The sequence below is a fragment of the Astatotilapia calliptera genome, chromosome 23, assembly GCF_964374335.1.
Source record: "Astatotilapia calliptera chromosome 23, fAstCal68.1, whole genome shotgun sequence".
In the NCBI taxonomy this organism is placed as follows: domain Eukaryota; kingdom Metazoa; phylum Chordata; class Actinopteri; order Cichliformes; family Cichlidae; genus Astatotilapia; species Astatotilapia calliptera.
Window position 1 is genome coordinate 30,377,787 of NC_137443.1, and position 21,918 is coordinate 30,399,704.

At 40.4% G+C, this 21,918-nt stretch overlaps 1 protein-coding gene across 3 annotated transcripts in view; it reads left to right on the plus strand.

Moving 5' to 3' along the window:
- The window catches only part of ncam2a (neural cell adhesion molecule 2a), a 442,781-nt gene extending 421,080 nt beyond the window's left edge, over nt 1-21,701 (plus strand). For 2 of the 3 annotated variants that reach the window (XM_080297694.1, XM_026160119.2), the window contains 2 exons: nt 6,803-7,010; nt 18,517-21,701. In XM_080297694.1, coding sequence (XP_080153820.1) covers nt 6,803-7,010; nt 18,517-18,631 — 323 coding nt within the window. In that variant the 3' untranslated portion in view covers nt 18,632-21,701. The remainder of the gene's footprint in view (nt 1-6,802; nt 7,011-18,516) is intronic. The other variant, XM_080297695.1, reaches the window with a different exon arrangement.
- Nucleotides 21,702-21,918: the final 217 nt, after the last annotated feature.

Below are 21,918 nucleotides of genomic sequence, written 5' to 3' on the forward strand. Positions count from 1 at the left end.
TGTGACCACCTTTATTCTTCACAGTCTGAACTCTCTGGATGTTTCTGCCTTTTGTTCTGTTCTCTGTCAGCATGATCCCACACTGCTTCTGTTTTGGAGGAAGGAAGGTTCAGGGTTTCAGTAGTCATCATCATGGGCTCATCCGATTAGAATGAGAATAAGCAGTCATCAATCATTTGCAGGTTTTGTCGTTTTATTGTATAACGGGTAAAGGAAAGAAAGACACACATGGACTGCTCTCTCTAAAAAGGACAAAGTATGATTTAAGTAACTCAAAATGATACATGAACTCAGGAAACTCAAAGAGAAACTCACCTCAGCTGCCGCCCCATGTGGGAGTGAAGAAAGAGTGAGGGGTAGGTGAGTGCAGTTCTTATATAACGAGTGATAGGTGAGTGCAATTATGGCCAAGCACCACACCCAATCAAAGGTGAGGAAAAGAAACAAGGTGCATCTGGTGAAGTGAATGTGCTAAAAGGTGAGCCTTTACAACAGCTTCAATAATGTTGAGGTGTGGGCTCTGTGGAGGCCAATCCATGACTGATGGTGTCACATAATCAAGTCCCAAATTCGTCAGTGTTGTCATACTGAATTTGGTCATTGTTTGCAAACTAATTTAAATGACCTCAGACCATACGTACAAAGCAGTGATGATGCACTGGCAGTACGCGCTGTACTAGAAAATACAAACGCACATATTTCAACTCAAAGATGAGCCTATTAAAATCACATTAAATACAATGCCTTTCTTAGGAAACAACATTTGAATCTGTAAATTGACTAATGCACTGGCAACATTTATTGAATAACACATATGAATGATATGATATGAAACTGATACCCTTTAATGCTTTCCTGATCTTATCGCTTTCATCACCATTTCTTGGCAAAAATCCCGCTCATGGAGGTTCTTCCAGTAATTGGGCTGATCGTCTTCCTGAGCTAACAGATCAGGTGCTTGTTGATATCAGTGTGGTGACGTCTTTTTCTTCTGCTCTGTTTCTCCTTCTTTTGTATTGACTTTAATGTAAGCTTTTTTTTTTTAGGCATGCTTTCACCATCATTCAATTGTCTAACTGACATATTTTGGGTTTTTTTTATATGAAGACATTGCTCTGTGGCTATCGTCCTAAATAAGTTGTTCACGTTTTAAAATATGTTATTTTAAAATATTAATCCATTAATAATAAATTAAATGTATTATATTATATTAAATATATTATGATTTGGTTTCGCTAAAACAGTAACAGTCACTGACTCAACAAAGTTACCGTTAATTCCTGAAACATGCATTTATTTTGTGTGCAAATTAAGAACAGTTCTAATGCATGTCGGGTAGTTTTGTTTTTTTAATTTTATTGTACTTTATCATTTTTTGTTGTTGTAAGTATTTCATCTGGATTTGTTTTGCACGTTAGGACCACCTTAGAGGTGTCAACTACAGCAGACACTGAGGACTCTTAATGCTGACAAGAACAGCTGATATCTCAGTTTTGATAAAAGTATTCTGAGGTATACCTTTATCCAGAAACAGCCCTATTGTGTGTGTTTCAGCACAGCTCACACTGTTCTTTTCCTAAATCACTTCAGAACCTGGGAATAAATCAAATAAAATGGCTGGAAAAACAGCTACAAGTAAACAAGCATGTAACATATCAATCCAACCTCAAACTGTCAAGCTGCTGCTAAGCACTTTAGTGTAATACTCCTTATCGGATGGAAGCCTGATATTTATGGATTTCTGTCTTTCAGGCTCAAGACTTTTTGCTGGCATCCCTTCAAAAGAAAAAAAAAAGACAATTTAAAAAAAACTTTATCGGGACACTTCGAAGTCTTGGGGGGGGGGGGGGGGGGGGGGGTTGTGTTTTTTTATTTGTGTCATATTTGCTACATCTGCCATTTTTTTTTAAACATTTAAAAAAAATCACAAAACTCTATGTATCAAATATGACACCTTAGGGATTACTGTAAATGTACAACACAGGAAAAACTCTCATAATGACATTTTTAGCCATTTGTTAACAAAAGGCAGAATAAAAGTGTTAATAAATGGATCCGGTGTTAAGGTCATGTAGCTCAGAGGTAGGGATGGGTATCTTTTAGGTTTTATCCGATAACGGTGCCAAACCGGTGCTTAAAGAATGGAGAACACAAACTTTGTCCAAAAACCTCTTATGTTTTTATTTTTAGCAGTCTGTTTTTTTCTGCAAAATGATAACCAAGTTAGCCTTTTGTGTCGATACAACATACTTCCTTTGGTTGGATCGGTCCTTAAACAGTGGAAAACGAAAACTTTGTCCAAAAACCTCTCGTGTTTAACTGGTTTTTTTTGTAAAAAGATAACAATGTTATACTTTTCTGCAGCTATAGGGCATATATGGTATCACTCTATCAAACAAGAAGACAGCCGCATGTAACTACGACGGTGTTTGCTAGTTCACCTTACGTGCATTAATTTAATAACGTGGTTAGCCTACTCAATGTAAATTACACACAAACAACATTAAGCTACTGACCCAGAGAAGCTGCTGCTGCTGCCAACATCATCCATCCGCATTTCTGCTACACTGGCAGGCCTAGGGGCCAGGACTCTACTCTTCGGGTTCTTGGGGGATGTTGCTGACTCCGGGTCCGAGAACAGGCACCACACCCGCAGTAGATGCACACGGTGTGAGGGCTCGTAGCAAGCTATCAAATACGGTGCATTTCTCAGCTTTTAAAAAAACGCTATGTGTCGCCAGGTGTTTCATCAGATTCGAGGTGTTACCTCCTTTGCATAGTATCACCTTAAAGCACTTGTTGCAGGCTGCTGAGTTTGCATCTTTTGCTATGAAATACAGCCAGACTTTTGACCGCTTCACCTTGGGCATTTTTAATCTGTACCTCTGCTCTTAAAGAACGTACGTACCTGGGCCCGCCTTCTATCTTTGGAAAGGTAAAATGATTGGCTAGAAGGAAAAAAGGCACCGAAATAAAGCAACGAAATGTGCACTGCTTTTCAGTCTGGTTACTACCGTTTATGTGGATACCGGTACCCATCCTTACTCAGAAGTGCCTTGAGTTTTATGACATAGACACTGTATAATGTCTATGGCCCATCGTCAAGGGAGAGCACCTAAAGCTTAAAGACACAGAGCAGACTGTGGCAGTGACAGAGTGACTGCTTTGAAAGCCTGAAGCTACAGCTGTGTGATGATGACAAACAGTTAAGTATGGCTTAAAGAATGAACTGATATTTTCTGACTTTTCTGGAATATGTGGATGCTTCCTGGGAGCTGTAGAGGTGTTGTTTACCATTTCTCAATCTGTGACTTTAGAAGCCAGTGGAACCTAGACAGACTTTCAAAAGGTGAGATATAAAACTGTAGCCCTCGGCGCAGCGAAAATATTGATTCAGTCGACAAGTTTCAAATCCCAAATCCCTCTGATTCCACGAAAATGCAAAGTTTTAATTAGAGTTCCTTTTGCCACAAGGTTCTTTGTCTGTGCCTCGCTGTGCTTTGACTCGCTGCCAGGATCCGCTGTCTGCCGTCTCAGCTCTAAGTCAAGAACAAAGTCACTGACATAAGAGTCATTTGGGTCGTGACACTGTGCGGTGCAGGAGTATTTGGGAATTCACACATTTTTTTGTTGTTTGTTTGGCTCCATACTCCACCGCACTGGATTTGAAACAGTAGTTGAGGTTGAAGTGCTCGCTCTTGGCTTTAAACGAAAGGCATTTTCAGCGAGAAGGGGACTGTATCACTGTTTTTTTTTTGGATGGTGCAAAAAGACACTAGTATAAGGATTCCTGCATCCTCAAATATGTAAACCACAGTGTGTCGAAAACAGACCATGCCTAAATACATGCCTCTTTCCAAATTGTTTCCTTTATACATTTGGAGATCATACTCTTGAAGGACCACTTCACGGATGTTACACATGAAGTTCAGCTTCTAAAAGGCACATAGACTTCTCCACCTTCTTGTCAGCCCATTAGCACTTATCCATTTCCTGTTCCAAACGCGTCTTTATTGCTAAAAGCAAACAAGCGCTGAAGCTCCGCTGAGAGTTAAAAACCGTCCATATTCTTTCAACACTTTGTCACAGGTGTTAAACTCATGTGACAAATAATGTTTTCACATGACTCTTTCTACCTTCACTGCTTCCATTGCTTCTAGTTAATGCTGCTAAAGGTGGTTCAATAAGCTACCGAATCATTAGGTATACTTATCTGTCACTGTTCAGTCAAGCCTTAGCATGTTGCAGCGAACAAATGTCGTAGCAGGTTGGAGGGTTGGTACTTCATCAATTAGCAAGCAGGTAAATACTCTGGAGAATGAAGTGTAACGTGCTATTAAGTTGTATTGTTGAGAGAAAATGATCTGGTATTTTTAAGAGATTAAAACTCAAACTGTAAGAGTGCAGCAGCAGACAATTACTGCTAATTAAATCCACTTGATTAACTGATTATCAGCTAGTGTGATCACCTTGCTGAGGTTTGCTGGTCTGGAGCATTTAGGTTTGTGTTAACACACCACCATGATCTTCCACGGAGTTCACCCCAAGGTCAGACCATACGATGCTCAGAAAAACTGCAACTAGCCCAAGGGTGTATTTCAAAGTCTACAGGTCTCAGTTAGCATGTTGAATGTTAATGTTTGTGACAGCACAATTAGAAAAAACTGAACAAGTTTTGCTCATATGGAAGATTTGCTGTGACAAAGGTTCTCTGTAAAAAGAACATAGCATGGTGGAGGTTTGCAAACCACAAGACCTCTCGAGCAGCATCCTTTGGACAGACCAAACACAACATATCAGCATATCATTTGGACTTTTGCTGCAGTGAAGCAACTTTGTAAAGAAGAGTAGACGAAAATTCCTCCACAACCACATGAGAGACTCATCAAATCATACAGAAAACAATTACTTCTAGTTAATGCTGCTAAAGGTGGTTCAACAAGCTACCGAATCATTAGGTATACTTATCTGTCACTGTTCAGTCAAGCCTTAGCATGTTGCAGCGAACAAATGTCGTAGCAGGTTGAAGGGTTGGTACTTCATCAATTAGCAAGCAGGTAAATACTCTGGAGAATGAAGTGTAACGTGCTATTAAGTTGTATTGTTGAGAGAAAATGATCTGGTATTTTTAAGAGATTAAAACTCAAACTGCTTTCTGCCTCACAGGTTTTGACCTTTTTTTTTTAAAAATTCTTGTTATCAAAGATAAACTGTTGTAGGAGCGCTATCTGGACCTTGAAATTGTTTACACTGATTAGCCTGAGGCTTTGTGCTTTCAAACAGTGTATAGTTCCCCACACAGTTTAGCGCAGATTCAATTGGATAACATCCAGAATGAGATATAAAACCATCTCCTTTTTTTCCCCTTGAAAAACCAAATGGTTCATGTGTGTAAATTCATCTTTCTATCAAACATATAACATATAGGTAGAAGGCGGCTTACACCTCCTGCGTTCAGCTTGCATTTTCTTTGGTTTGTCAGGATGCAGGAAGTCGAACAAAGCCTCCTGCAGCATTTTCCCCTTGCTCACTTATTTTTTTATTTTTAAATTGGAGGTGCCAGACTACACCACTCAGCTGCCTCTGAGTGCTTACACCTTCCCATTATTGTCTGATCTCCCTTTTTTTACTTACAGGCTACTGAACACGCAGATGAGAGCGTACCTAAGTAGAAAAGGTCATTCACTCTCACTCTTCCATCACTGATTACTTCTGGCAAGGTCCGACCTCCAGCTGTCAGCGTTGATCCTGCAGTGGATGCTCCATTTCTCAACCCCAGGATCACTTAAGGCCACAGCTCCATTCAGAGACACCCACTGGGAGCGTCTCTTTTCTGCACTACCTTCATTTTTGTATTACTTTCAAATGGAAGCAGGCCTCGCTGCTTGTACCCAACTGAGCCGAGATCTCTGCGTGTTTTTAAGAGCAGTGTGTTGACCGCTCTGAGAGAGAGCATTTACTTAATTTAATTCCCGACGTGATTCTGTTTAGTGCTGCGAGGTATAAAACCGTGGACGAAGTGGCCAGAGCATCAGTGTGTCAATGCTTAACGCGTACTCGGGCTTCAGTGCAGAGCTGAACGTGTACGCCAACCTCTGCACCTGTGTGATGTTCACATTTAGCACATGATGCAAGGCCCGAGGGCAAATATGGCCGAGAAGAACTGTTTTGTTTTTGCCCTCTCTGCCAATTAAATGCTCAGTTTTACGAAGCGTTTACTGTATTCTAAGTGAAGATGAAGCCACATTTGTTACATTTCCACCTATTTTGGAGCACTATAAATCTCATTTTGTTCAATTATTTAAAATCTTTCAAACTTTCATTCAATGAACTATATATATACAGAAGAAACTTTATAAGGCAAGAACTGATTTGTTTTGGAGGAGATTTGGTGGATTTACGCTAATAATCGAGATAATTCCACCCTCCTCCGAGGATTGTGCGCATTGAGGAATTGTGGATTAGGACTTATCTGTGTGTTGGAAACCATCCAACTGGCTCTGGAGGAATTCATTGACCTTGGAGTAAAAGTTTGGTACAGCTTTATAGTTTCCCGGGGAGGAAGCTGACCTCCAGCCTCGACTCTGCGGGCGTCCAGCCTGAAGACACAGGAGTGAGAGAATGAATCCCTTCCAGCTCCACTGATCCCACACCCAATCTGACCCTAAACTCTGAACGTGTCTTAGAGAACAAGTCAGCGAACCAAATTGCTAACAGTGGTTTTATCCTTGCTGTGTGTGTGTGTGTGTGTGTGTGTGTGTGTGTGTGTGCGTGTGTCTGCCTGTGTGTTTCACTGCCTTAGCAGAATCCCTGTTCAGCGGTCTGGGGCTGGGGGCGGTGGTGGGCCTCGGCCTGGGAGCGCTGCTGCTGCTCCTCGTGCTGGTGGACGTCAGCTGCTTCTTCCTGCGTCACTGCGGCCTGCTCATGTGCATCACGCGCACCCTGTGCAGCAAAAAAACAGCCACCAGCGGCAAGGGCAAAGAAATCGAGGAGGGGAAGGCCGCCTATCTGTGAGTATCCCCTTTGGTTTTCTTTGCATTGTTCTTTTTTGAAACCTTTGACTGCTTCAGTCCAAGCGTTTGATTTTGTGTAGTGACAGTATCAATTTTGCCAGCTCATGCCTGAAGAGGGAACATCTGCTGTGGGTGTATCTTTATGGCTGAGGGTTATGCTTCTTCTTCTTCTCGCTGTATAATTTTTGCGCAGTAATAAATTGAAAGCCCTGAATGGGTGAATACAAGTCAATACAAAGATTTTGAGAAATTGGTATGAAAACATCTAACAGAGAACAAAAAACAGCCTTCGCATTTCTCAGAAATGAACAATAAGGCCTGCAAAAAAGGAGAAAAAAAACAGTTTTTTTCAAGGATCTCGTCCCCGAGTGACTCGCTGAGCAATAACATTAGCTGTTCATGCCATGTTCATTCCTCTTATGTATACATATATATATTTAGTCTGAATGAGAAAAGGAGATTTCTTTTTACCATTTACTGTAGGTACACCTACAACAGCCGCCCAGCCACCCTTTCAACCACAGTATGTCTTTGATTACGTCTTATTCACTTACATCAGTGCCTTTTACATGATGTGAAGCAAGTTCACCTTTTAAGTATCCATTTGCATGCGTTATGTGAGCGTGCATTCGTTACATGCATGTACAACCGTGTACATTTTGTGCTGTCACGCTTTGTTTTCAGTCTTGTGTGTGCGTGTGTGTGTGTGTGTACCCGCCTTTATTTCTTGCTATATGCATGCTAATAGTCCATGAGTGTTGCCACAAGCATCTCTGAAAACCATTTTCTTTGTTTTGTTTCCCCCTCATCAGACAGCATGCAATTTAGAAGCCCACCCCCGTGAAATTCATGGTACAACTGATTTTAAAAAAAATGTAGTCCCACTGTTTTATGCAGGGTGCTAACTACATCGCGGTGTCTGTGAGATAGCACAAACAGAGTCTTAGTCACTGGCCACAGCCGTGCCTGTCAGTGTGCCAGCAGTGTCTGAGATGGAGAGAGAGGGCACATGTGAGGAGGAGGTGGAGGAGGGAGGGGTTTGAGTTCTGCTGAGTCACTAATCTCGCGACACTGGAGGGCTGACTGCCTGCCTGCCCAGACAGCACACGGAATCTACAGAGCAGCAACTCACACAAGACTTTACACTCTGTCTGATGTGTGCATGTGACTAGTGTCACAGTCACATACAGTACAGCAGGATGATACAAAATAGTCCTAAAGGTAGTATAGGTCCAGGTGACGATATACAGGTACATAGTGACTGATTGTTAAAATAGAGTCAGTTGGGCAATCAGGTGATTACTGCAGCAATAGCAACACTGGATTTACGTTGTCAAAGCCATACTTCAGCAGTGTAGTATCTCACTTTCATGAGGTAGAGCAAATGACGAGAGAAAACTCCAACACGATAGAAAGAACAATCAAAAATTCTTTGTGCCTGTTTTTTCATTTACTTCAGAAAAGTCAATGTCAGTGGTTTCATGCAACTGTGTTAATTAACTGCTAAGAAATATTTCAGGTCACTTCATTCACATCATTTGCATTATTGCAATGAATAAAATACTATCTTGCTTTTCAGGTTAACTCGATGGCTTTTTCATTAAAATAACACAAATGACTCGATTAAACTTAAAAACACTCCTCTTTTAAGTAAATCCACCTACAGAGGAGTCTTTAAAACCAACAAAATTGAGATTTCAATTTTGAGTAAAAGATGAATCCTAAATTTCCTATTTTTTTGGCATCAGTGGTCATATAAATCTAAAGGTTATATTGCTGTAAATGTAATTACATGCTTGTATGAGTGTTAATCAAGCTCAGGGCTTAAACCATAGTGTTTATAGTAATAGTGTAACGTATTGTATTAAATAGAATTATTATGCCCAGTCACCACAGAATCTCGTGGTTTTCTCTTAAGACACATGCAGTTAAATGTGACTTGGATTCAGGGCATTCCCTTTTAATTGTTGAGTTTTAGCATCTGAATTAGTCCTCCTGTGTAAAACTACCCCACAGATGTTTCTGCAACCTTTTATTTTTACATCTATTTCAGTTTTTCAGTACGAGACCTGCAGCCATCGTGTGAATGTGAAAAAACCAAAAAGTACTTGTAGATTTTTATGGTGACATCAAACAGCAATGGAAAGCGAGGCTTAAAAATGAGGCTCGAACTCCAAAACACTGGAGGTATTTTGAAATGAAATCACTCCCCGTGTGGTGCCAGGGACATTAACATGGGTCTTTTCAAAAAGTTGGCACAAACAAACTTAGTTGGAGGACTTCTTGTTATCACAAATAGCTCCAAATTACCGGCAACATTTTCGGATTTCACAGGAAATGACACCCCCACACATGGATCAACACTAACATGTATATGAAATGCTGCAGTTCATAAAAATCTAGTAGAAGCAAGCAGAGAAGTCAGAATCGCTAAAAGGCAAGTGGTTGAAATTGTCATATAAACCAAGCTACTAATTCTAAACATGGACCAATCTATGATCAGCACATTGTTATTAACTTTATTTAAAACTGACAGGGCTAATCAACAGCAAGCTTAAAATTATGCCAAAAGAACACATTTTGAATGACGGTTGTGTTGATGAAGGAGGTACTTGAGTCCATCTGACAGTACCTCAGAGATTCTACAGTACTTGTTAGAAACTTTCTGGTTGTTTGAGCACTTTTGATTGTTGTCCTGTTGCAGTCCGTGTCTCTGCAGAGAGATTGGTTTCATAACTGGCAGTGAAGATGGTCATAACTTCTTTGAACTAGTGTAGCGAGAATGGAGTAAATGCCGTGGTCTGCTTTACAATGAGTCATGCCACTGAGCTGGAGACTAATAAGATAACACTTGAAATAATACAACTCCAACTGAGTTTCCAAGATGTCAATAGTGCAAGTCTGAAGGTGCTGAGGGGTAATAAGTTGTAAAGACTAGCGAAGCGTGAGCAACAGTGTCAATAATAACATCAATGGAGAGCATCTACGGTGATAAATAGCATGGGGTGAACTTCAAATTAGGAAGGTGATGAGTGGCACAGATCAGAGTGTGTGCTGGGTGTCTGTTCTGAGGATGTGAGCTGAGGAGTGTGTGGGCTAGTTTGGAACCAAGAAGAAAATCTGGAGGGTATCGTCAGTTCACTTCTGACACAGCAGATTTTTTTTTTTTGATATTCGGGGTTATAGAGACAGTTTTCCAACCTCAATGTGGTGCTGAAGGTTAGCAGAGCGACCACGCACCCAGCAGTGCAGGGTTATTTTGAAGTTGGAGCTAGGCTAGTGGACAAACGCACGACAGAGAGTGTGTGGGTGTCTTTCTGTTATGAATCTGCGGCACACACTGGGCTGCATAGCTGCTTCAGGGAAAGTTGAAAGACTCAAGTAGTACTGTTGACTTCAAAAGTCCTCACTTCCAGTTTCAGTCTTAAGTTCTTAACAGTGTGCTGAGATATCAATGGGACCCCATATAGAGATAGAAGAGAATTGGTACACCTAATGGACCTCTAGTCTGTAGCATCAAGTCAAATGTGACTCCAGCTATACTGTTTAACCCCTTACGACCTTAAAAAGTCACTATTCAGGCAAAAGACAGAAAAAGTAAATACATGTTTATGCAGGGAAACTTAAATTGATTCATATTCTTTCTACCTGCATTTAATTTGGATTCTGTGTTCATTTTTTTTTCTTTCTGGAAGTTTTTTTTTCCCTTCCTAATATTCATTGCTTGTCATAGTTGTGCAGCCAGCTCCAGTCCCATCCTGTCAGTCAGTGAACCAGAAATAGATTTGTGCCCCTGTCGGGCTCTCCAGTAACCTGCTGGCAAGAAACCCAGAAGAACAGTTTGGTATTGACGTTTAATACAAAACAACAGCTGCTGATAATCTTTTACCCAGAGACAAAAAGTCAGTGTTGAGTAAAGCTGATGATATGTCACAGTGACATTTTAACCGTTGAGGTGGCGCAGGAGGGGCGTCTGGTGAAGTCTGTTGTTTATTCAGGCTTAAGAAGTTTGAGTAGAGGCTCAGTGATAGATCTGGCTTGGAGTCGATAGACTTTTGAAAGTGTTTATATATACCTGATGACTCACGGCAGGAAATATAAAACAGAATGGAAGATTACAGTTAAGGCCATGGCAGCCTGGGGATGGAGCAAGAAAGAATTTCTACAGAAGTGTCAGTCACTAAAGAAAAATCTGTTTGAGATGCCAGTCAGCCGTGTTGTTCATGATGACTTCCTGTCCACTAACAACATGGAGTACTAAACCAATGGCGTAAAAAGAAGGTCAGAGTGTTTTATTTGCCCCTGTTGACGTCACACGAATCCCAAATGAAGTCTGAACACACTTCGTTCCTACTAGTGTCCTATAATTGAAGCAGGTAGATAAAAACCTAAAGTTAGCAATTACTGGGACTGTTGTAATGCTATGCTAGTTCGTCCCCTCCCATACGTATAATGTGATAAGCAATGCAATGAAAAACTTGGTTTGACGCTATCTTAAATTTTTCCAGCTGGACACTGGCAGTCCAAGCAAAGACAACAAAAGCAACCTCGAACCCCACATACTGTGCATGTGCACACGTACTCTTAAGAAAAGAAAAAAAAGCTGATTATTTTTGTTTGAATTAAACAAAAAGTGGGGGGCTAAAGGACCTAAACGAAATAACCAGTTGAAAGACACTTTGAAATCTGTAAATGCAAAGAGATGCAAAAAAAAAAAAAGTCAGCATCAGCGGACTAGCTTACCTAGCGTCAGCTCAGAGGTACCATGTTAGCCTAGAAATTTGTCAGACATGTTAATGGTTCCACAGTGCTTAGCATCGACCATACAAAGCCTAAAATCTTAAGGGCACGACAAAATTATCAAAATAAAAAAGGCAAATTCACTGAAAAATCACCAGAAATAGCTTCTGAGTTCTAAAGCTATGACTTTGGTGACACCTTAAGTCATTAATAATATCTAATATAGCAAAACAAGAGGAACAAATGAAAGTATAACTATATTTTGCATATGTAAATTTAACTTTGTTTAGCTGAAGGATACTGCATTAGAGAAAGTGAAGTTAAAGGTAAAGTGAATTAATCAAAGAAGAATTATTGTTACTACATTTGCTGTCATTCAAGAATATACCAGGAGTCCTAGTCTAATTAGCTCTTCACCATGTTTTTCCATAATGTATTGTTCAGCGCAAGCACATTCATTTTTCTCCCTTTGTTTTCCTGTTTCAATAAAATTAAACATCATTACAGGGATTCGGAGCCTCTTGATTCTCCAATTTTTTTTGAAAGACAAGACAGTCTGTGCTATTGACATGTAGAGAGCACATAAATTTCAAATTCTGGAGCAGCAGACTGAGGTGGATGACATTTAATTAAGTGTGAGCTCACAGTACTCTTAACTCCAGAGCAAACAGAAATCTGCTTGTCTCGAGAAGCTAAAAGGCTTTGGCTGGAGCATACCTGACCGTGTAAAAATGAGAAAAAGGACATATATCTGTCTGGTCTTCGTTTCCCTACATTCTTACTCCACAGTCGTGTAAACAAGCTCATTTCTACATCAGGTCAGGGAACAAGGCGTCTGATCCACATGTAAACAGCCAAATTGTCCATCAGCAGCTCCGTCAAAGTGCCTTTGACAAAGACTTCCACTTCTAAATTCACAGTAAGATCCCGGATGCCAACTCTAAAACAAAAAAAAAATGTTTGCTGGAAAAAAAAATATATACGTGTATAGATTTTGATAAGGGTGTAAACAAACTCTCCAGGCACATACCGCAGCTAAGACTGCAAGCCACCTAATTTATCACAGTGAAAAAGCAAAGATTGTAGCCTGCCTTCATGGCCTGCCATAGATGGCAATGTGCTTAATTAATGTCTGCAGAGGAAAGAACAAGTCGCCCCTGCTGCGCTTTGGTGTCACTTAGAAGCTTACAGATTACAAATACGTATCTGCATACGCACTCTGATATCACGCCAGCGCACCGTGAGCTTCACACAGCTGCTGGCTCTCGCAGCATAATCAGAGGTTTGTCAAGACCCAGTAGCATTGCTGTTTGCCTTGTGTGCCAAACAATGTTTTGAATTGAACTTCTGATGGTGTGTGCATATTTTTGGACAAACAAGCAGTATATGCACATGAGATAGTATGTTCACAGTGATGAAAAATGACTCCAAATGGCTCTATTTTTTTTAGCATTTGGAGAAAAACTATCCACACAATTTTTGCTTTTAACTGTGGCCACAATGTTAAATACTGCACAAGCAAAGATATCTCGAGATCCTTGTGCCAAACAGATTTGTGTCATAGTGCTGTTGTGATAGAGGAAAATGTAACCCAACCAAGGTTTACAAGATGGTAGAGACTTTGAAGCTGTATGGTTTGGAAATGTAGGCAGGAGGCTGCGCTGTAGGTAGCAGAGCTGAACATTTTCATTGGGAGTGACCAGCATGGACAAGATTAGAACGGAGTCAGAGGGACAGCTCAGATTAAGCAGTTTGGAGACAAAGGCTGAGATGGTTTGGACATGTGCAGAGGAGGGAAGATGAAGCTCCCAGCCAGGAGGAAAAGAGGAAGATCTCAGAGAAGTTTCATGGATATAGGGAAGGAGGACATGCAGAGGATTGGTGTGAAAGAGAAGGATGCTGAGGATAGAGTGAGATGGAGACAGATGATCTGCTGTGGTGACTCTTGAAGGCAGCAGCCAAAAGACAGCCCCCCCCCCCCAAAAAATAAATAAATAAATAAATAAATAAATAAAAATTAAAGAAGCCCTTATGAGCAAACACTTGGCAACAGTGGGAAGGAAAAACTCCCTTTTAGAAGGAAGAAACCTCCAGAAGAACCAGGGTCAGGGAGAGTCAGCCATCTGCTGCAACCAGTTGGGGCTACGGCAGATGTATGACTGCAATTTTTTATAATTTGAATCAACATATAGCATGCGAAATATTGCTTTCTCATCACACAGAGCCCCATCAATAATTATTAACGCCAACCTCAAGTAGTTCTAGAAGTTCTAGTAGTTTTATGTTTTTCATTGCACTTTTTTTGACCATTTGAATAACTAAAACGGTACAACTATGTTAAGGAGTTTATCAAATTGCAGAGAAGGCAAAGAGCATGCCGTATGCCAACTGCAGACGCTTTAACAGTTACAGTTGCCTCTCCAATATTTTTTTGATATAATTTCTTCTTCTTTTTTTTTTCTTTTTCTTCCAAACTGTACTGATACTTTGCTACTATACTAAATGGATTCGGGATTGTTTTGATTTTGCCTCCTCACTGAAGAAACAGGAAACGTCGCACAGCAAGAGCCTTCGCAGAACTTGAGGAAACCTCCCCATCTGAGTATAAGTCAAATCTAGGTTTGCATGGAGCTAATGAGACATGAAATTGGCTTCACTGTGCAGGAACTTTTACATCCACCAATCAACCAAAGGGGGAACCCCCCTCTGGCCAGATGCAATATTTGGGCTTATTAGGTACAGTATCATGCAGGGTTACTGTTTTACGTTCATGATCTCGCTCACTGAAGAACTCTCCCGGAGCTTGGTAAAACGTCCAGCATGGCAATTTGAGGGTGATTTTGTGTTGATGTAGAGTGCCTTTTAAAATTGACAATTTAGTCGAGGAAATTCAGCGTTTACACAGTGAAAACATCCAGTAATGGGAATAATAAAAGTGTCCACTGATGCACTAGATGAGATATCTCAGACCTTTGAAGAAAGAAACAATGCAAAAAATAGAATTATTTAGTTAAATGAATACATTTCAATGACAGCAGGGATGACTGATTCATATGCAATGTTTTATTAAATGTCAATAGCTGTATAAGAACTGCATTAGTAAAACAACAAGCTGTTTCGGTCAACCCCTGATAGCTGCAGGTTCGTGTTTATTTAGAGAGTCGTGTCAGCCTCGAATTAAGTATTCTTTCAAAGGAGAAGTTCTGCTCCAAGAATTAATGTATGAGTCATCCGGGAAATGTTTATCATGTGGATATATCTACCATTAACACTAATAAAAAAGATTTTTAAAAAGCTCTAAAAAATTCAAATGATTTTTTTTATACTCAAAAGACAATATAGAGCTTTTCATTTAGAACCTTCATTTGACAGATTGTTTATGTCTCTGAGTCATGACAGACTAGCAGCGGCAAAATAAAAAGTGGAACCGCTTCATGAACTCCGGAAAATGAGAATCTTTAAGGTCAAGTGTTATTAATACTGGCCTGGTACAGGTCTATAATACCTTTCTTTGTTTGTGACTTAACCCCCCCCCCCCCCTTCTTTTTTCCCTCAATGTCTTGATAGAACTGGAGAAATACGCATTGAATGAAGCGCATATTAGGAGCAAGAGGACTCTGACAATGTGAATCAATGTAAAAGCCAAAGTTCCTTATTGATCTCCTTATTAAACTTGTCTTACTTCCAAGAGGCGCAGGGTAAAAGAAAGGGCTGTGTAGCAGGAAGAGATGCAACTCAGTGCCACGTTCGCTTTGCATTTTCTGTAATTGTCATCTGTTTTCTCATTCTTTCTTTTATTTTTGTTTATTTACTTTATTTTGTTCTCTCTCTCTTTTTTTTTTTTTTTTTTTGGTTGTTTGGTGTAGGCGCAAGCTACCGCTGAGAGTAAAATTGCATTTAGACATCCCTTGCTGAAATTTCAGAGCAGGGTTTTTATTCCCCAAAATGAAATGACAAAAGACAGACGCCTGTTTGATTTTACATGGGTAGCCCCCCCGTGGTTCGTATTTTTTCGGTGAATGTGTCCCTGTTGGTTTGTCAATAAGTGGTTTTTGGTTAGGCTTTAGTGTTTTAGAGGCTAAGATGAGGAGATTTGACACTGCTGATAGATATTTCTTTGAAATGTCTGTCCTCCTGGCATATGAACACATCAAAGGATACTAATTCGATTGACAGAGTGCACATAATGGCAAGAAGCCACCTGTAATGGCGCAGAAGGGGGAATAATATAGCTTTTTTCTAATAGCTACTCCCTAGTTATGGGTCATTTTGCATGTTTGAATTTGTGCAAGTCAAATTAGAATAGAAATGTGGGTCATTACAACAAAAGATATTAGAAAATGCTACTTTTTAGGTCTCATTATGTTGCAGCATTACTTTATTCTGACCCACTGCCTGTATTAACCGCACTTGGATAAAGCCAGATCAGCCAAATGCAGATGAAAGCTCTCATATATCATATTGCTTGAAGCACAAGCTGGTTGGATTTTCATCATACTGATGCATATTAGCATAAAGATAAAGCTGTGATGTCCTTCTGCTGCATTACTCAAAACAAAACTCGTGGAAGATTAGATGAACAAGCGTGCCTGAAACAGGGCTGTGAGTAAGTCAAATAGCCCGTGCCTATTTCCTTTTCTATCCGTCTCAAAATGAGTCAGACTTGCACCATATGGAAGATGTGCGAGCTCTGAAGTTATTGCAGTCCAAAAAAGTTGATCCTGTTCATCTGGACGTAGGGTTTTCAGTGGGAGAAATGTTTCCTCGCTCATCCAAGTGACTTCTTCAGTCTCAGCTGAATGCCAGTTTCCCCAACTTTAAGGTTGAGTGTGCAGCACCTTCAAGCTCTGGCGACTCATTTTTAAGCTGCAGATTTGCAGTGGTCTTGGTAGAATGGTGGTTATTAATGAAATGAACTCGCTGTATCTTTGTTTATAAATTTATAATAAAAAAAAATTATGAACTTTGTCTCCTTCAGTCTTGCATAAGCGAGTATAACACCTTTGTGTAGTGGAAAACTGACTGACTCAATCTTATTGTTGGTTTATCCCTGTCTTAATGCACCAGTGTCGATGTAAAGATGGCAGACTAAGTGGTCTCAGACTTTGTCCCTATCTTTAAAGCAAATGTTTCAGACGCAGGGAGATGACAAGTTGTATTCCATCATTAGTTGCAAGTGGTTGCTGACATATGTGAATGTGATTGCCACATATCCATTTACGCCGGCCTAAAGACTAGTCACTGAGAAGCTGGCATCCACCAGGTTGCTATAGAAGAGTATGTATTCCGTTTGGCAAATGGTTTCTGGATTTACCGAGTCATGAGCAATGATTTTGTTCACCAACAGGTTGCAAGGAAGATGACAACTTGGTTGCAAACACTAGCAAGTGGTAGCAAGAATGTGAAAGTGAAACCAGAGAGCTTTTGCTTTCACAGTAAAAGTTGCCCCTTCTGAAATATGATGGATGTGGCAATACGGCACATTTTCTGCTTTACTGGAGAACGTTCCCCACTTCCAGTTTGTGTCACACCTTTTCAAGTTTGATAACAGCTTTGAGATTAAAATGCAAAGTGCGAATGACAGTGGCAATCTACTTGGGGCCAAAGAAATTGCACTGAAGTTTTTGGTGCAGCAAACTCTTTGCAACCAGTTTTGTCCAAGGCGCATCAGCCAGCAACCTCCTGCGGTTACTTGCAACCGTTTGGGTAATACATATTATTTACTTGGGACTATTTGTCAGATGGTCACTGATCTGACTGTAGACCTGTGTAACTCTGGTGTTATAGGGTTCATCTTAGGCCTAGCCAAAGCCACATTTCCTGCTGTATGTGCAATATGGGGTTGAGGCTTACATGTGGTGTTTTTTGGGAGGAATGTCAGTCAGAAAAAATATGCCATTAGGGAGGGGAAACCTAAAGAAATTGACTTGTTAGAAACAGCGTAAGATAATAAGGATTTTTAATAATAACGTAAAAGAAAATTTGGGTTCTAAATAAGGATAACAGAATGATTATGCTGAATAAAATTAATTTCAATCAGTGCCATTCTTTTAAAGTATTCTTTCAGGACCAAAGCAAATCGATCGATCTACATTGCTATTCCTGAACATACATAGTATGGCTTAGTTGGGAATAGATGAACTATCACAGATTGCTGAAACCAACAAATACTTTAGCGTCTATGTACCATATGTGTGCACTGATTTCTTTAAAAACGGAAGTGGATGCCATTCATCCTTGGTGAACAGATGGAGAAAGTCCTGTAAAAAGCCTGCTAAGTCACGTTGCTTATAATTATTCATGTCTCATCTCCATCCTCATCAGACATCTAGAGCACTGAAAACAAACACAAGCTGACAAATTGATCAGCTCTCCAACCATCCAGACCAAACACAGGCAAAATAGGAATAATTTGGCTTTCTCTAACCCCTTGTGAAGCCCCGTGGAGGCTGTTATATTTAATATTCCTGCTGCCTTTTCTCTTCAATTAAATTTAGCTTTATTAATCCCAAAGGAGGCAATTCATTCACACACCGAAAGGTCTATAAGGTGGAGTTCAATGCTGTTAGGCACACATTTTTTGAAGAATACCATTAAGCCTAAACTCTCTTACAGCAGTAATTCAGCTCTGCTTTATGTACAATTTATTGTGCGTCTGTTCACAATAATGGTATGTATGCTTTAAGTTCTTGTAATGACCAAGCTTTGAAATGCACAAACTGCGTATTTCACTTCCACGTTGTGCATTTCTGTGTCTCTGCAGGAAGCTACCGCTGAAGGAAGAAAATGGAAGAGAGGTTCTCAAGCCGGATACGATTGAAATCAAAGTGCACAGTGACAACAGCATCCACACAAAGCCCGACGACAGCAAAGCGTAAAAGGGTCGGTCCTCCCGCCACCAAAAGAACATTCGGATCACAAGACCAAAACCCAGAGAAACTACAACACTGGAAAATAGTGGAGTAAAATACCATATCTGTTTATAGCAATGCCCCAGAGAAAGGCATGTGTAAATACAAAAAATAATAGAGAGAAAATAGAAAGGAAGAAAGTGTCAACCTTTTAGACACCCTGAGTGATTAATGTATCATGTTCTTACAAACATGGCATCAGTGGAAAGCTCTTGTTGATCAATGATTGTATATTATTTTCTGCCTTAAGTATTATTTCTCAGATTCTGGGTTTTTTTTTTTTGTTTGTTTATTTGTCTGTTTTACACCCCACATGGGATTTTCATGCAGTTGAAAGGTGTTTCTAGCACTCTCCTCTTTGATGTCTCTCAAAAAAGACAATCACCAGCGGAGGCATAAGCTGGTACGCTGGTGTGCCCCAAATATCTCAATGCTAATGCTTTTTTTTGTCTTTGTAAGAGCAATGCATGGGCTGACCTTCACTGCAGGATGTCACAGTGATTTAAGCCTGTTTCCATGCCTGAGTGTTACTCTACAACATCCTTTTTATGCCTGTGATAGCCAAGCTAGGTGCCTAGCTTACAAAGACAAATTCTCAGTTATTGTACTTTAAGCTAGCAGGCTTCGCTAGCATTTCTACCTGAAACAATATTAATTTTTTCCAGAAGACTTTAGGCCTAATATTTGGTTTGGTTTGATTTCAGAAGGGCTTTTGCGACTCTTTGTAAGTACTCAACAGTATCCAAAAATCACAAGAAGGAAGAGTGTGTTGCAGTCTATGAAGTATACAGTACAAAAACCACACATGTGCATTGATGTCACTGTTAGCAAAGCCTTTAAATTGACGCCGAATATTGTTGGCGCTCTTCAGGCGTCTCACTCTCTAACAATGTGCGCATAAGAATGTTTTATTCATCAGCTGCATACACCGTAATGTGTCGTATATTGTTGCCAGAGGTTAGCCGCACTGCAAGTCAATTTACACTTTGGTATACAATGAGTAATGAAAAAATTATGTTAATGTGTTGAAAGGCGTCCCCGTGAGTGCCCTGACCAGTAATCTTTGCTATCTGTAAAAGCAGAAGTAGCAGCAAGGTACCACTCAAGGCATGGGAACAAAAGAGAAAAGGTATGCTCGAGAGAAATAAATCAACATTTACGTCATGTCTGTTTTAAATGATAAACTTTGGTTTCTTTGATTATTCTTGCCTCAGATTGGCCTCTGATGCCGTTTTTCTTTCTTCGGTCTGGTCACTATTCTCTCTGATGTTGTCACGTGTTGTACATAGATGAAAAAAAAAGAGTATTTTACAAAGCTTTTATGTAAATATACCCTAAAGGATGTGTCCTTTTTTCCAAATGCAAAAGGCTTGGCTTTTTCTTTTCTTTTTTTTGTGAACACTCCTTGGATGAAAAGCTGTTGGCTGTTTTTTTTTTCTTTTCTTCTTCTTTTTTTTTCCTTCTCTTGTGTTTTGGTACAAAGTTCAGTGATGGTGTAATATTGTTTTTTCCTAGTCATTTGCTTTCCCTTAAGAAAAACCCATGTCCTGAGGCTATTTCACAGCATTTCAATGGAGGCAGTAATTACGGCATTAGTGTGCCTTCTCTTTTTTTTTTCTTTTTTTTTTAAACCCCCCCCCCCCCTCCCTTTTGTGGCCCAAAGTCGCTGTAGCAGTGTAGACCAACAAATGAACTTTTGATCACAGCTTAGCTGCTTTGTGCCACAGAATGTGTCATAAGATTGAATTGTATTGTGATGCTGTGGTTTCTGGGAAACGTAGTCATAGGGTTGTGGGTTCTAATCACCGACACTGGACAGGAACGGACGTGTGCAACTACCTAGTACAACTAGATGTCAGGTCGAGGCTGTTGAGTGGTCTGATGGCATCACATGAATCATTACATGACTGTGTGTGTGCGCATGTATGTGTGCATACATCCATGGGTAACTACACTCGTCTACATGAATCAGGTTGCATGTATGTCCGCTGAATGTATCTGCACGTACTGTAAGTTAATCCATTTGTATGTTTGCGAGGATGTGTTCCCATTTTTACTGTTTTTTTGTTTTTTTTCAATTTTCCACAATAAGAGTCTCCAGATTCCAAACCTTACACTACATTAAAGAGTTAAGTGCTATTCTGGCATTTATTATATTTATTTTTTAATGTTGTTACCTATTTATAATAAAGTGCGAGTACACTTTCCATCTCCATGGTGCACCATGTGGCAAGCGAAGGTGATGATGCGAAGGTGATGATGACCACATGCCAAGTGTGAATGTCAGAGTGCTCTAAGTGCATGGAGTGTTTCCTTTTTAAAACATTTTTTTAAACCGTGGTGCGAGTTGGCGAGAGCTCTCACGCCGAGTTCCGGGGTGTGCTCTGATAGTTAAAACCTGATTATGTAGCTCTCGACAGTGATTAATTCCCTAGGCTGCAGCACTCCTTCCATGTGTCTGCCAGCCCCCCTCCTGTCCTCCCCACCTGCCCCCCTCTCCACCACTGTTCCCTGCCTCTCAGACTCCACTGGTTTTTATCTCAGACTTACGTAGTGCTGGCTTTGTTTTCTCACAGCGAGCCCTTGTACCTGCATATCTCTAAAGGATGGTCCTGCCATGGAGTGGTTCCGCTGCCTGTTACGATCACTGTAAATATGGGAGCACAGTGCCTGGGGGCTATACGATTTGTACATGTTCTTTTGTATTTGAATATAAGTCTAACCCCCCACCCCTGTCCTTCTTCTCCTCTGGTCCCTCCTCTCCTCCCCTCTCTCGTCCTCCTTTCCTCTCTGTCTCCTCCATCATCCATCAGCCCTTTTTTCTGTAAAAGGGGGGTTAAAAAAACAGGTGTGTTTGAGCTCAGTGTACAGTATGTGTCCTCTTTGTCCCCATGCTCCCCGTGTCCCTTGGACTGTCCCCGCTGAGTGTGCTTTGTGCAGGAGGTGGGAACTATTGATGTCTCTCTGTACGTACCTGTGGAACACTTGTGACTCCTATCATTGGCCGCTGTAAATAAACATGTCCTGGTAGAAGACAGCGAGACGTTGTCGTTCCTGATCTCACTTTTTTTTTTCTACCGACTTTCCATCTTATATGTGGGTGTGCAAAAAAGCTTTAAAAGCAAACATTTTTATTTATACAGTAGTTTATCCCTTTAGCCCACAAAGCCACAGGTAAGTTTAGCATAATGAAAAGGTCATGTTTCAAAACTAGCACCTCCAAGGCTTAAATGAAAAGTTGTAGGCCGGCCTTT